Source organism: Lipophrys pholis, assembly GCF_963383615.2.
Source record: "Lipophrys pholis genome assembly, chromosome: 7".
NCBI classification, from domain to species: Eukaryota; Metazoa; Chordata; class Actinopteri; order Blenniiformes; family Blenniidae; genus Lipophrys; species Lipophrys pholis.
The window spans coordinates 4,342,009-4,356,838 of NC_137638.1; the positions used below are offsets into that span (position 1 = coordinate 4,342,009).

At 42.5% G+C, this 14,830-nt stretch overlaps 1 protein-coding gene across 1 annotated transcript; it reads left to right on the forward strand.

The window, feature by feature from the left end:
• The first annotated feature begins 184 nt into the window (after nt 1–184).
• On the forward strand, nt 185–12,115 carry LOC308111980 (TNF receptor-associated factor 2-like). Its single transcript, XM_080467143.1, has 10 exons — nt 185–409; nt 2,215–2,293; nt 3,640–3,738; nt 4,604–4,765; nt 5,513–5,587; nt 5,737–5,811; nt 8,387–8,869; nt 9,694–9,871; nt 10,020–10,168; nt 11,119–12,115. The coding sequence occupies exons 1-10, from the start codon at nt 222–224 to the stop codon at nt 11,335–11,337; spliced, it is 1,707 nt and encodes a 568-aa protein (XP_080323269.1). The 5' UTR covers nt 185–221; the 3' UTR covers nt 11,338–12,115.
• The last annotated feature ends 2,715 nt before the right edge of the window (nt 12,116–14,830 follow it).

A 14,830-nucleotide genomic window follows, 5' to 3' on the forward strand; every position in this document is an offset into this window, starting at 1 on the left:
CGGTGGAAGCGCAGCATCCTCAGCTGTCACTTTTATCGTTTTCTCGGTGCCTGTGTAGGGGCATCCATCGCGATGGGCTGGTAGCACAAGCAGGCTTCCTGACAATAAAGTGTCCGCAGAGCGATGAGTCGCCGCTTCCCAGCGACCCCGTCGTCCGGCCGTGTGTGTTTGCTGTCTTGAACACACCCCGCTGAGCACCCCGATATTGTTCAAGGGGAATAATGGCTGCACAGGAGCCGTCTCCACCATCTTCCCTGGAAGGCAACAAACCGGGCTTCCCAAAGAAAATCCTGGCCAACCACCTGGAGGACAAGCATCTGTGCAACTCGTGTCAGAAAGTGCTGAGGAGGCCCCTGCAAGCCCAGTGCGGCCACCGCTTCTGCTCCTTCTGCTTCAACAAGATTGTGAGGTGAGCAAAGTGTGTCATGGTTGTTAGCTCCACCAGCTAGCCCTGCACGAGCTGGACGCGCGTCCGGCGCCGGCCACCAAACCCCGTTCAGTAAACTCACGATTTAACACGGATCTACTTACTGTCACTGCCCACGCGTGGGGAAAAAGAAAATACACCCTTTTCAAAGTGTAAACGGACAAATTTTAAGCCATCGGGTCACTTATTGAGGACATGTTTACGGGCATAAGCTTGTCTGTGTGATGGGGGTGATGCCCAGGTGTCCTCCGAGCCGAGGCTGGATGGACACCGAGGCAAGTAAAGTAGGTGATATTAAACCATACTGTTTGTTAAATAAAGGTACAATCATGTTATTACGTATGCCGAATTTTTAAACAGTCTCGTCTGCTACTAAATACTGTATAAGACATAACATTTGATATGAGTCTTTTGTACTAAAGTTCGTCCACGTTAAATCGGCCTTTTTCGGATTGGGGTTTCGGATGACCTTTCTATATATGGTTAATAACATGACCTGGCAGCACAATCCATGCTTTACTTTTAATTTCTTGCTCTTCTGTATTCCAACAACAAATGCATCGGTGTTTTGTTTTTTTATTGAGTCTGGCCCGAAAGCATGTCATTTTTAGTAATAACATCCACTGTATAGTTTGGATGCACATTGTAAAGGAAGCCTGGGAGTGAGATCACCTCTATTCTTCCTCTCTCAGTGCGCATGTGTGTGATTTAACCAGCTTTATTTCATTATTTCTCCAGTTTATGCTCATTTCTACTTTAGTCACAATGCAATTACAGTGTTTTTGCTCTGTCACAGCAGGAACTCATATGTTGTAAATGTCTGATTCTTCAATTAAAAAAAACAACAACACAGAAAGGAGGTTGCCGCACTAAAATGTGTGACTGCTTTGTTTAGAAAGGTGTGGTACTTTGTGGGAAATAGAAAGTGAAGCTTGGGACCACAAAAAGAACAAATCAATGAAAGTAAGATGGATTCAGCATTAAAACTGCTTTTTTTGGGGGGCGGTGGTTAAAGCTGAGTTATTATGTATTTTAATGATAAGAATTCAGTTATAAATGTCTTACTAATCGTTTGAGCCGAAGCCTCTGATTTATTATTTTACTCTCACTTGGATCACATTTTAACATAAATATTGCAACATGCAAAATAAAAATCACACATTTATTTAAGTTTACGGCTTCAGTAAACATTTTATTAGTGTCAAATGTGTATATTTATCAATATTTTTTGCCAATTAATGCAGATTTTACACACTTTTTATTTGCTTGGATGTGTTACAGTAGTTGGACTTGATTTTAAATATTGATCAAATTATTAAAGGACTGCAGCAAATATTCCAATTTCAATAATGTCTTTGTATTTGATACAAGAAGCGACATTTATTTTTTAATTGAAATAATTTTTAGTAGATGAATGAGTGAACAGACTTTCTTTTCTTTATTTCAAAGTCGACAGTTATGTGTTTAAATGTAAAAGTATAAAAAACCTGACTGTGAGCTCCAGCGGGGCCTAACACACTGAGTCCGTAGACTCGCACCAGTTTGTTTGTTTTTTTCGCTCAGCTTAAGATCTAAACCATATCGTTGATGGAAATTTAAGAATTCCTTCACATTTGGTCTCAGACGAAACATTTCATAAATATTCTGCTGATGTACTCACTGAAACCACAGGCAAGAGTTAACTTTTATCAGCATTTGGATCCCGGAGATAGTGACACCAAGTGGTGATATTGTGATAAATGTTTGTTTTAAGTATCTGTATCTATCTTGATTCTGTCCCTTTCAAGCTCCGGACCACAGAAATGCAGTGCATGTATCAAAGAAGACTTGTTTGAGGAGCCTACGTCCATTCTCAATCAAGGTGGTGTAAGTACATATTCGTCATTCCTCAGTTACACAAAGTGAAGCTTTACCCTCGGCTGAAGTTTTCTGCTTTGAACTCATTGTGACCAGTTTGACCAGTTTGGGGAAATTTAGGCGTTTCCAGTTTGACATGTTCCAGTTTGTAGGGCTGTAAACCCAACCTGGGCTCCGAGGAAAAAGTCCAAACTCTTTAAAAAAAAAAGATCCAGACTTTTCAAAACAGACCTGGAATCTTTCAATTACAATTTTCAAAACTTGGATATTGGCTCATAGGAGCTGCATTCAGAATCTGCTGTGTCTGTGCGAGCTGGACTGGCTCCGCCCACACATGCCCATATTGAGAAGAGGAGGAAGTACTTCTTCTCGTGGGGCCATGTGCCAGAGCAGAGCTGCCTGATTGTGGGAGGAGTCAAAGGGAAGATTGAGATTGGCTAAACCCCCGATGACACTAAATAGGGTTTGATTTCTGATTGGCTGGTTGGAGCAACACACTTTTTAAAAACTGAAACAAGCCAGGGAGAGAGAGGACAGACTTTCTTCACTTCTTTGCGTCATTCCAGGTATGAGGGACGATTAGTACTGCTGGAGAACCTTTAGAAAGCGAATTTTGCATCATATGACGCCTTTAAAACAAAATTCTTTCAAACAGACATAAGTCCTGATCTAATTTGCGTGAGCGTGCGATGAATCGACTTCATAGGGGATCTTTATACGTCAGGCCTTTGCACCCTCGCTAAGCTTTTTATCGAGATCTAAAAGCTTCACCAACTGACCCAGACTTTTCAAAGCAGATCCAGACTCTTGAAACCAGACTCTGTGTTTAAAATGGCCTCGTACATTTAACCAGGCCTTCTCTCGCTCTTTAAACAGAGTTAAATGAGATTTAAACCAGACACTATCTCTAGAGCAGTGGCGTAAAGACGTTTTAGTTTAGCATCCCTAGTTTTCACTTGATAAAGCTGAAGTTTCAGGTCTGTTCTCTCCGGTTTGTGAGCAGTTCAGCCATGTTTTTGTATTTTTGGCTTTCCAGTGATGACGCTGATTTAAAAACCCTGAAAATCCTCCCGGAGTGAATGTTTGTGCTCAGATCCAGTTTAGATCCAACACGACAAAAAAAAAACAAACTCTGTGGCCGTTCTGTTATTGCTGGCAGCGTAGACGATAGACGGAGCGTCTAAAGTCCAGTTTCTCTGTGACCATATGTGCGAGAGAAATTAGAGCCAGCAGAGCGACGTGAGCTGTGAGCACTCTGACCCTCCTGTACAGTGATGCACAGCGTCGGTAACTTTACCCCGTCGATCGAAGACACAACAACCTTTTTCTTTTTTTTTTTATTATCTAATTTGTAGGCTTTTCCTGACAATGCAGCTCGGAGAGAAGTGGAGGCCTTGGCAGCAGTTTGTCCCAATGAAGGATGCACGTGGACGGGCACTATCAAGGAGTTTGAGGTGAGATGATGGAGTTTCTGGAAGATCACTATGTGACGAGCACCGGGCAAGACCAGAAAATATTCAGTCTCACAATTAATTGAACTTTTCTCAAGTATAAAAGAAGATTTATCCTCACCGCAGGTTCTTCTTTACTCAGATTTACTTTGCTTGCCTTTGTTCCGCCCGTCGTGACGACGATCACCTTATCGGCCAAATATAGTTAATTCATGATGCATGGAAACACAACTCATCATTATCGATATGTATATTGTGCTTATCTGTATATCCATCCATCCATCCATCCATTCATGCATCTATCCATCCCACCAACCAACCAACCAGAGCCCATCCATCCATCCATCCATCCATCCATCCATCCATCCATCCATCCATCCATCCATCCATCCATCCATCCATCCATCCATCCATCCATCCATCCCACCAACCAACCAACCAGAGCCCATCCATCCATCCATCCATCCATCCATCCATCCATCCATCCATCCATCCATCCATCCATCCATCCATCCATCCATCCATCCATCCATCCATCCATCCATCCATCCATCCATCCCACCAACCAACCAACCAACCAGAGCCCATCCATCCATCCATCCATCCATCCATCCATCCATCCATTCATCCATCCATCCATCCATCCATCTATCCAACCAGAGCCCATTGATCCATCCAATCAGAGCCCATCCATCCATCCATCCATCCATCCATCCATCCATCCATCCATCCATCCATCCATCCATTCAACCAACCAACCAGAGCCCATCCATCCATCCATCCATCCATCCATCCATCCATCCATCCATCCATCCATCCACCCTCGCAGTGTTTCTGTAAGAAAGAGTTTCTCGTTGGTTCCCTGCAGGCCACTCACGAGGGAAACTGTGACTTCATGATCATCCTGTGTCCCTCCTGTAAAGAGCTGATGAGAGCCAACGAGCAGGAGCGCCACAATGAGAGGGAATGTCCCGAGAGGACGCTCAACTGCAAATACTGCAAAGAGCCCTTCCTGTTGAAGAACATCAAGGTCAGGACTCGGGCAAAAAACTAATCCCAAATGTGAAAATCAAAGGTTATTGCGTTTGAGGTCAATAAACAGAACACTTTGTCCAAGGCGTTTTTGGATGAGGTCGTTCGAGAGGTCAACATGAAAGCTACCTGTGATTATAACAATAAACGCGACTTATAAAGATCTATAAATGCATCACTTTGTGCATTTTAGTAGCACAAGTGCTTTCACTAATTAATGATATTGAATTCAAAAGGATAAAGTTGCTCAAATTCTGTTTTTTTCAAGAAAAAGGGGAAGATTTCATCAATAAATCTCATTCAATAAATACGATACAAGTATTAGCGTCACCATACATACAAGGTTGTCAGGGAGCCGTGGATCAGGGACTCAGAAGCAGATTCGTTTTGGCACTTTATTTTTTGTCTTAAAAAAAACAAACGAACAAACCAAAAATCCAGGCAGGGTTCGGTACACACATAATCAGTCCGGGAATCCAAAGCATAATGTAATGATCCAAAAACGAACGGACGATTAATGGTTAACGACAAGATCTAAAGCGAGGCGGACGTGGAAAATGGAAAAAAGGAGACTGTAATGCAGATTTGGGCTCTGTTTACACAACGCTTTAAGTTTTTCTTAAAACACAACCAAGGGAGGTGGATCAACAAGACATTTTGTGTCTGTTTGAGGCAAACTGGTTGAACCACGAGGATAAAACGAGTATTTCCCTTTTTCTAGGAGCTAACTCTGTGTCTCTTTTAGGCTCATGATGAAATCTGTCCAAAGTACCCGATGATTTGTGAAGGCTGCGCAAAGAAGAAGATCCCCAGAGAGAAGGTAGTCCCTTTTTTTTATTTAAGATTTTTTGTTTTAAATTAAAACCTCTGTTCTCGATTGATCTCATTCCCCATTTAGCCAGGGACCGAGTTTTACTGCCTACTCTACAGATCATTAGCTTCTTTCATTTTTTTTGTTTTGTTTTCCAGTATGTGGACCATATTAAGTTCTGCAGTAAATTTAAAGCACCATGCAGATTTCATGTTGTTGGCTGCGATACGTCTGTAAGTAGACATTTTTGTCATAAATCTGCTGTGTGTGTGTGTGTGTGTGTGTGTGTGTGTGTGTGGGTGTGTGTGTTTGTCACTGAAAACGGTCATAACTGTTGGATTAATGAATAACTTCTCAAAAACAGAAGAGAGATCATGTTTTCACTAAAATAGAGAAAATAGAGAAATCATTCACAGGAGAGTATAGCGTTTACGTAACAAAAGAAACTTGTCGGAAACAATTTTTGGGGCTCTTTTGTTTTTTTAACTAATGTGATTTGGTATAAAGTAATAAACCCATACAGATCAGCATGAGACGATATGTTTCAAGTTAGTAGAAAATGGCACTTGATTGCACATTCTAGTTATTTCTTTATAAAGACGTGGAGTACATAAAATTGACAGTTTTAATTGTCATTCATTATTTAAGGCTGTTACCAGAAGCTGAGAGTGCCTGGTAGAGATTTTCTATGACTAATCTTGTTAAATTATTAAAAAAAAATAGTTTTTTAAGCATTTTAAAAGAACATTGCCAAGGTATTACCTGATTCAACAGTTGTTCCAGACTTGATTGTGTATGATGAATCATCTGAATGTTGAGCCCATGTGAATGTATTTGCATCGTGCTAATACAAAGTATTTGCCAAACTGATTTTTCTTTCATTTATGACTGTTAAGGGAAGGTTACAATATTTCATATTCATGGATAGTTTAAAAAAAACCCAAAAAAAAACACTCCCTTTATTGGTCATCGTGCAGCTCAAACTGGTGGCTAAAGTAGCCCGGAGCGTTTAAGCATGAAAACCTCTCAGAACAGGTCAGTGCTTCTGAATGACTCTTGAAGGTTTTTATTTTTAGATACGAAGTGGACAGACTGAACTTTACCAGCTGTGGATGTATCCTGACAACAAACATGTAAAAACATGTCGGCTGTTCGCTTGAGTTAAACACCCAATCTGCTTAGACGAGTCAAAGATGGACGTAGTTTATTTCACAGTTCAATCAATCTTGGCCCAGTAGATCTTGTTGGTCCGGGCTCCAGTGAGAATAGGTTCTTCCTGTACCAGCGCTGGTCTGAATAGCAATTTCTGTGATCCGGATAATCGGGCCCAATTAATGCTGAATATCTGAATATTTGCATTGTGCTGCGCTGTTGGGAAGGAGGGCGCTTGGTTCAAGTGACGAATGCAAAGGCAGTATTAAGCTGCAAATGTCACTTTAGTTTAGCGGCAGGTCCATTTCAGAGTAAGGTGAAGGTGAAACTTAAAGGGGTCACATTATCCAGCTTTTCAACACTTTCACATGGTCTCGTTGGTCCAAAAACATTATATTTAAAGTTTATTGCCCCAAATTCAGCTCCTCCTTGATTTTCCCCCATTTGAATATTGGATTATAGGAGCTGCATTCATAATCTGCTGTGTCTGTGTGAGCTGGACTGGCTCCACCCACACATGCCCATCTTGGGAAGAGGAGGAAGTACTTCCTCTCGTGGCGACATGTGCGAGAGCAGAGCTGCCTAATTGTGGGAGGAGTCAAAGGGAGGAGCCTACCTTGATTGTGATTGGCTAAACCCCCAATGACACTATATAGGGTTTGATTTCTGATTGGCTGGTTGGAGCAACACACTTTTTAAAAACTGAAACAAGCCAGGGAGAGAGAGGACAGACTGTCTTCACTTCTGGGGCGTCATTCCAGGTATGGTGGGACTATTATTACTCTTGGAAAAACCATTAGAAAATGAATTTTGCATAATATGTCCCCTTTAAGCTGAGTGAGCCTAAAGGGGCTGAATTAATCAAAATTATTTTCCGGTTACCACCACACCGACCGATAATCCGGATGATGAGGTCCAGTTCTAGCCTGTAGTGGATTTACACCAAAACGCATCGAAAGGTTTCGCGTTCATACAAGACAATGTTTTGAAAACATCCATTTTCACAGAAACAATAGCCTATAAACATTAACAATGGGAGGGTTAGGGTTAACACGGACATTAGTATGGACAGACGACCAAATTGGGCTGTTGTTAAGGTGACTGTCGACTATAAATCTACCAAATCCCAGGAGAATATGGACTGGGAGTCATGACACTGGAGGAAACCTTCTTCTTATTGTCCATCTACTGAGCGTGTGCACAACAGCTATTTACTCTCCCGTCATACGCATGTGCAGTAGCGTTTCAGAAAAGTTGCTTTTTCCCAGTTTCCACGGACACTGAGTTGGACCGTTTCCAAAAAGTTGTGTTTTCAGAGACTCTGATCACTGTTGTGGTGTGAACGGATCCCCAAACTGCTACCAAAGTTTTCCGCTTTCATTTGAAAACATTGTCACGTGATCAGGCCTCAGTTGATCAGATTTCATTCTGTTCTTAAGCTTAATGAAAGAAAATCCAGGTGGGAATACTTTGTAAAATGTAAAGATCCATTATTATCTCATTTGTTTGCTTTGTTTGCTTGTTTGATTTTCCTTCTCCGTGGCTGTTTCACACTCACCTGCATGCTTCGTGGAGGATCAGCACGAGCGTTCGATTGCCTCCTGAGTTTCCCTGTGATTTTTTTTTTTTCTTTCCCCCCCCCCCTCTGGTCCAAAGGTGGAGAAAGAGAAGATCCACGACCACGAGCGGCAGTGTTCCTACGAGCACCTCAACCTGCTCCTGCATTTCATCATGGGCATCAAGGTGAGCCTGGAGAGCCTGCAGCCTCAGAGCCTGGAGGTGGCCAGCCAGAAGCTGCAGGAGCTCCACCAGTCCCTCCGGGACCTGGAGCTGAAGATGAGCCAGCTGGGTGGGGGCGGCGTGGCTCCCGTGCAGGGTGCCTGCGCCCCCACCCTGGCCACCTCCTTCACCCCGCTGCCCAGCGCCGTGAGGGCGGCCCTGGAGCTGCAGCTCCAGAGCGAGAAGGCCAAAGTGGCGGAGCTGAGCCGGCGCTGCCAGGAGCTGGAGCTCAAAGTGAGCACGTTCGAGAACATCGTGTGCGTCCTCAACCGAGAGATGGAGCGCTCCTGCACCACCATGGAGGCGTACAACCGCCAGCACCGACTGGACCAGGACAAGATCGAGATCCTCAACAACAAGGTGACCCTCCTCCTCGCTCGCGTCACAAACGTTCTCTCAACACCGCGGCTACGGCCAGCCTGCGCAGCGCAGCTCATTAGGATGCCTCAGCCGCCTTCACCTTGATGAATCCCTCTCTCTCCTTGGAACACCTCCAGACTTTATTCATGGTGCAGACGACATGCTTTCACTCACCTCTGTACAAATCAGTCTGCAGAGTGAGCGCTGACGTGTTTGCTGAGAGCAGAGCGGCTTCTCAGCAGGTGCTCAGTTATTTTTTGGTTCCTCGTTACTCAGTTTGATTACAGAAGCCTTTTTAGAATCCATCTCACACATGAAGTTCCTGGCAGTCCGGTGGTGGAATTCTTGCCCATCGCGTGGGAAGCCAGGGTTTGATTCCCAGCCATGATGCAGTTTGGTTTTGTTTTTGTGACGCCTATGTCAGTAAGTTCCACTTCCCAAAACAATGATTAATGGATTCATGTCGTGATTAGAAATATGTGTGTTACGCCTTCGAAAAGGGGGTAGGAAGAAGTATAACTTTTGTAATCCTACACCTTTGCATCTTTATCGTTGCTAATCACAAAGATATATTTATATCTTTTTTTAATATTGTTTAATTCTACACCAGAATAACAAACATCATCTACCATTCATCTATAAATAAATCCGTCTGATCATCCATCCTTATAATCAACCATCCATACATTCAGCCATTGAGTCACCAGTCTGTCCATCCGTCCATTAAATTGTGTTTTTATTCCGGAGTACCTCGGTACTCGGAAGTGGAGCCAGTTGTGGCGCCACTGGTGGAGCAGCCTTGGTGATGAGTTGCTGTGCTGCAGGTGCGTCAGCTGGAGAGGACGGTCAGCCTGAGGGATCTGTCCATCGTGGAGATGGAGGGCAAAATGAGGGAGATGTCTGCAGCCACGTACGACGGCATCTTCGTCTGGAAGATCTCCGATTTCACCAAGAAGAGGCAGGACGCCGTGGCCGGCCGCGCTCCCGCCATGTTCTCCCCTGGTAAAAAAAAAACAAACCCCAATATGTTCTGCAAAATACCGAAACTTAGGAGTTACTTTGCACGTTACTTATTTATTTCATTACTTTACACTACTTTATAACGTGTTACTCTTGGTGGGACACTTGTGTTTGGGACTATGTTTTCCAGCCTTTTATACCAGTAAATACGGCTACAAGATGTGCTTGCGGATCTACCTGAACGGTGACGGGACGGGCCGAGGCACCCACCTGTCGCTGTTCTTCGTGGTGATGAGAGGACACAGCGACGCACTCCTGAAGTGGCCTTTCAACCAGAAGGTAAAAGGTTCAAATCCCACCGCTTCCCATGGGCCCTGACTGGTTTCTATATTTTTATTTTCTAAGTAGCAGTTTAGTGTTTTTAAGGCTTGACTGAGAGTAAAGACCTTGTTTTAGGAACCAAGAGTGACATAAACTTTAAGGGGGTCATATTATGGTAAATTCACTTTATGAAGGTTTTCCAACAGTACTAATCGTCCCCATACCTGGAATGACGCCCCACAAGTGAATAAAGTCTGTCGCCTATCTCCCTGGCTTGTTTCAGTTTCTAAAAAGTGTATTTCTTCAACGAGCCAATCAGAAATCAAACCCTATATAGTGTCATCAGGGGTTTAGCCAATCACAATCAAGGTAGGCCCTCCCTTTGACTCCTCCCACAATTAGGCAGCTCTGCTCTGGCACATGGCACCATGAGAGGAAGTACATCTTCCTCTTCCCATTATGGACATATGTGGGCGGAGCCAGTCCAGCTCACACAGACACAGCAGATTCTGAATGCAGCTCCTATGATCCAATATTCAAATGGAGGAAAATCAAGGAAAAGCTAGATTTGGGGAAATAAACTTTAAATATTATATTTTTCGACCAATGAGACCATGTCAAGGTCTGGATAATATGACCCCTTGAAGATGTAAAACAGACTCTCTCTCTCTCTCTCTCTCTCTCTGTCTCTCTCTCTCTCTCTCTCTCTCTCTCTCTCTCTCTTTGAAAGTGTTGAAAAGCTGTATAATATGACTCCTTTAAGTTAGTGTTTAGAAATAGAAGTAGGTCCTGTTGATTAGGGTTGCAGTGATGATCAGGCCTGGTTGGGCCGTCAGGAAACTAAATGTGAAGGGTAAAGAGTTTCTTGGGCAATTTTCGAAAGCGAGGGCTGCCCTGAATGTTCGACCCCTGAGACATTCTATCCAGTTTTCGGATCAGACCTGATGTAAGGCCACGTCTGTGCGCAGGTCACCCTCATGCTGCTCGACCAGAACAACAGGGAGCACATCATCGACGCCTTCCGGCCCGACATCTCGTCCTCGTCCTTCCAGCGGCCCGTCAGCGACATGAACATCGCCAGCGGCTGCCCGCTCTTCTGTCCGCTCTCCAAGCTGGACTCTAAGAACTCCTACATCCGCGACGACACCATCTTCATCAAGGCCATCGTAGACCTCACGGGGCTCTAGACGGAACGCCGAGGGCATAAACCCACGCCTGCCTTTTGTTGCTACTAACCTGTTGGAATCGACAGGCTTTTGTATCACCAGTAACTGGCATCTCTCCCCGGGGTCTGTCTGGTTCTTTTGGTTGCGGTAGGAATTGTTGGCGGCAATATGCAAGACCGGAGCACGACCCTTTGGGCCGCCGGCGCCGTGGCTGCTGGTTCTCAAAAAAAACCTCCTCAGCCATCGTTACGACTTTATGAAACAAACTAAGTTTCTACTCAACCAAAAGGTGATTACCTACCAAAGTGACTGGAGGAGTGAGCATAGCGTGAATACTCGCGTTTGGTAGACGAGCTGTTGTTTCCCAGCGGCTTGAAGGAGACCCTCAGACAGCATTTGAACTAACAGAAGCATTCCAAGGCGTATGTAGAGCATTATCTTCGTGAAATAACCAATCAGCCGCGACGCTGTCTCTAATCTGCAGCGATCGCGGCTTCCCGTACCATAAACGAGGCTCATCATATTCAGTTTTGCGCACAGAATGTGTCCGTACGTTCTCGGGGGAAGTGTCACTCCACTCCTTCGTACTCATTTGTGGTGATGAAAAATACGGTCGTCCCTCTGGGAAAACTTAAGTGTAGTTACTCATCGTGGTCCAGCATTATTCAGTTTAACCAACCATTGAATCCCTCAGAAACATGAATTTAAATTATGTTAATTCCATAAGATAATTATGCATCACGGTCACTTTAGCATTCATTTGATTGTGCAGTTTGATTCTTCTACAACCTTAATCATTAAAAACAAAACAGAAAATTGGATAGAACAATTAGAAATATATAATTTTTCAAATTTTTCAAACATTGCTCTTTTAAAAATACAACAGGTCATTTTTTTAAATGTTTATTGAAATTTGCCGATAAAAGAAATTCAACAGCCGTTATGTAATTTCGCAGACGTGTCGCGCTTCAAACACAGATTTTGCAATTCACCATTTGCAGCCCGTGCAATTCGTGTTAATGCAGCGGTCAGTCTAGACTGACCCGCAGACACAAAAGAAAATAAAAAATAAACTGGGTACGACAGTGACTCACTACCGCCGCCTACTGCATAGTAGGGGCATTACTGTTTCATTTGGAATTTTACAAACCGCGCCTTTCAGGAAGTCACCTTGTACCTGTTTTTTCCTGATTCCAGACATATCGCTTGGCCTTATTATGCTAGATTATCCCCTGCTTCTTAAATATATGTTAAAAATGCATCAGATTTAAAAAAAAAAAACAGAATTCAGAATGTTTGCTAAATGTTTGAGCTCCAGGTGGCGCCGTTACAATCCATTTTGAGCCAATGGGAGCGTTGCTCGTTACTTTGTTGACTCACTTGCGGGTTGATAATGGAAGAAATGTCAAACGCTTTCAGTCAAGTGGAACGATAGCCTCAGTTTACAAGCCTCGTGAAATACTGAAGCGTTAGATGGTACCCTTTCAATATTTCCTCCAGGATTACCTGCTGAGTAAAACTACAAAGTAACAAGTAACGTTTCAGAATGGGCCGTTATAGAGATAAATACAAAGATTTACTAAAAACTGAAAAGACATGATTGTATAAGTATAAGGGGAGCATAATAAAATAGCACTAGTATACATACATACATACATACATACATACATACATACATACATACATACATACATACATACATACATACATACTCTATGCATGTCACTTTGAGTTACCACTTTACTTATGATGTGCGTTTTCTGGGGCCATTAATTTAAAAAAAAAAATCCTAAAAACAAATTTTTTCACACTACATAGTGCTTGTGACACAAACAGTATATTTGTTAGCCTATTTTCTCGTGGGTTTTGTATTATATTTTTCTATTTTCGAAGCTTGAAGTGCCAAACATCAGTAAATTTTCGAGATGTATTTTCATTTCTATTGAAAAAAAAAAAAAAAAAACAACCCGACAGAAAACTGAAAATAATGAGCCTTAGACCAGTGCCACCGCGGCTGTGTAGATAGAACCGGCCTCCCGGATCAAGGAGTCCAGACGCTCTCGCCAACTCTTGGCGTGTGTTGCCTGACGTTCGCCTGACTCATCGTGTTATTTTCTCTCTTCTGTGACGGTGGGATTTGAATTACAGTGTCATGCCCATGTAGCCTTCACGATATATTGCTCAGCTTTGCACACGGTTTGTCGTGCAGTTGGACATTTTGGATTTCGAACTTGTTTGCGGTTTTTAGCATGTGTGCCTCCGACTCCGGAGTCCTGTTGTTCATTGGTGATCATTTGTGGTGGTGGACATTGCTTGAATTCCATGAATTCTGAGTGCAGCCTTTCAGTTGTGTGTCTGTGTGCGTGTGCGTGCGTGTGTGTGTGTGTGTGTGTGGGTGTGTGTGTGGGTGTGTGTGCGTGTGTGTGTGTGTGTGTGGGTGCATGTCTTCGCCGTTAGTTGCGTTGTTGGTTTCCTGTTCGATCTGTGGAAGATGCGCCGTAGCTTGTCGAGGCTTTTTATGGCCACAGAGAAATTTCAAGAGTGACGAACGATCTCATTTACCCAAATGGAAATATAACTTTTTTTTTTTTTTTTAACCATCAGACTTAAAAAGATTTACTTGATTTAACTTCTCTAAATATTGTTTTTAAGATTTTTTTTCACTATTTATCGATGGCTCCCATTGTTGTTGCTTATGTCTAATGCAAACAGACCACCGAAGGACACAACACAATGAAAAGAAGCCACAAAACGACTGCAAATACAAAGTGTAAGAAACACAAAACAACTAGAAGTGAATGTTATAAACAACTATAAAGAGAAAAGAAATAATAAAGACACTAAATAACCACAGACAAATAAAAAAAGCTACAAATAAACACTGAATCACTTTAAACAGACACGGAACAGAGACAAAGAGACACAAAGTAACGATGAGGACAAATTAGATGACAAGGAAACGCCAAATTAATTTGAAGAGAAATTTAATTATTACAAAGAGAGACAAAACTACTACAATGGCAACAAGGTGCCACAATAAAATAGCATGGACAGAAAATAATTACAGAGAGAGAAAAATATCTACAATAAGCTCTAATAATAATCTAAAATAACTACAAATATAGACAAAATAACAACAAAAAGAAACAAAAAAGTGAATAGAAACACAATAGCTACAATTAGAAAACAAATAACTTCAAAAAGAAACAAAATACTTCCAGAAAGAAGTAAAATAAATACAAATAAAGACAAAATGAGTACAAATAGCACTACACTTAACACTACAATTAGAAACAAAAACAACTACAAACAGACATTAACTACAAAGAGAGACAAAATATCTACAAATAGAAAAAAACAACACTACAAAGAGAAAGAAAACTACAAAGAGAAAGAAAACTACTTGAAAGAAACAAAACGACAGAGAGACACAAAATTAAGGAAACGACTGCAAAACAGAAGCAAAGAATAAAAGATGGACAAAACAGGAGGTTGGAGGTAAACAACGTGTCAC

What these genes read in the sequence shown, in the direction of transcription:
- LOC308111980 (XM_080467143.1), top strand. Translation starts at nt 222, where the DNA reads ATGGCTGCACAGGAGCCGTCTCCACCATCTTCCCTGGAAGGCAACAAA. An exon ending in CCATTCTCAATCAAGGTGGT is followed by an intron (nt 2,294 to 3,639) that starts GTAAGTACATAT and finishes TCTAATTTGTAG; the next exon opens with GCTTTTCCTGACAATGCAGC. An exon ending in TCGAGATCCTCAACAACAAG is followed by an intron (nt 8,870 to 9,693) that starts GTGACCCTCCTC and finishes GCTGTGCTGCAG; the next exon opens with GTGCGTCAGCTGGAGAGGAC.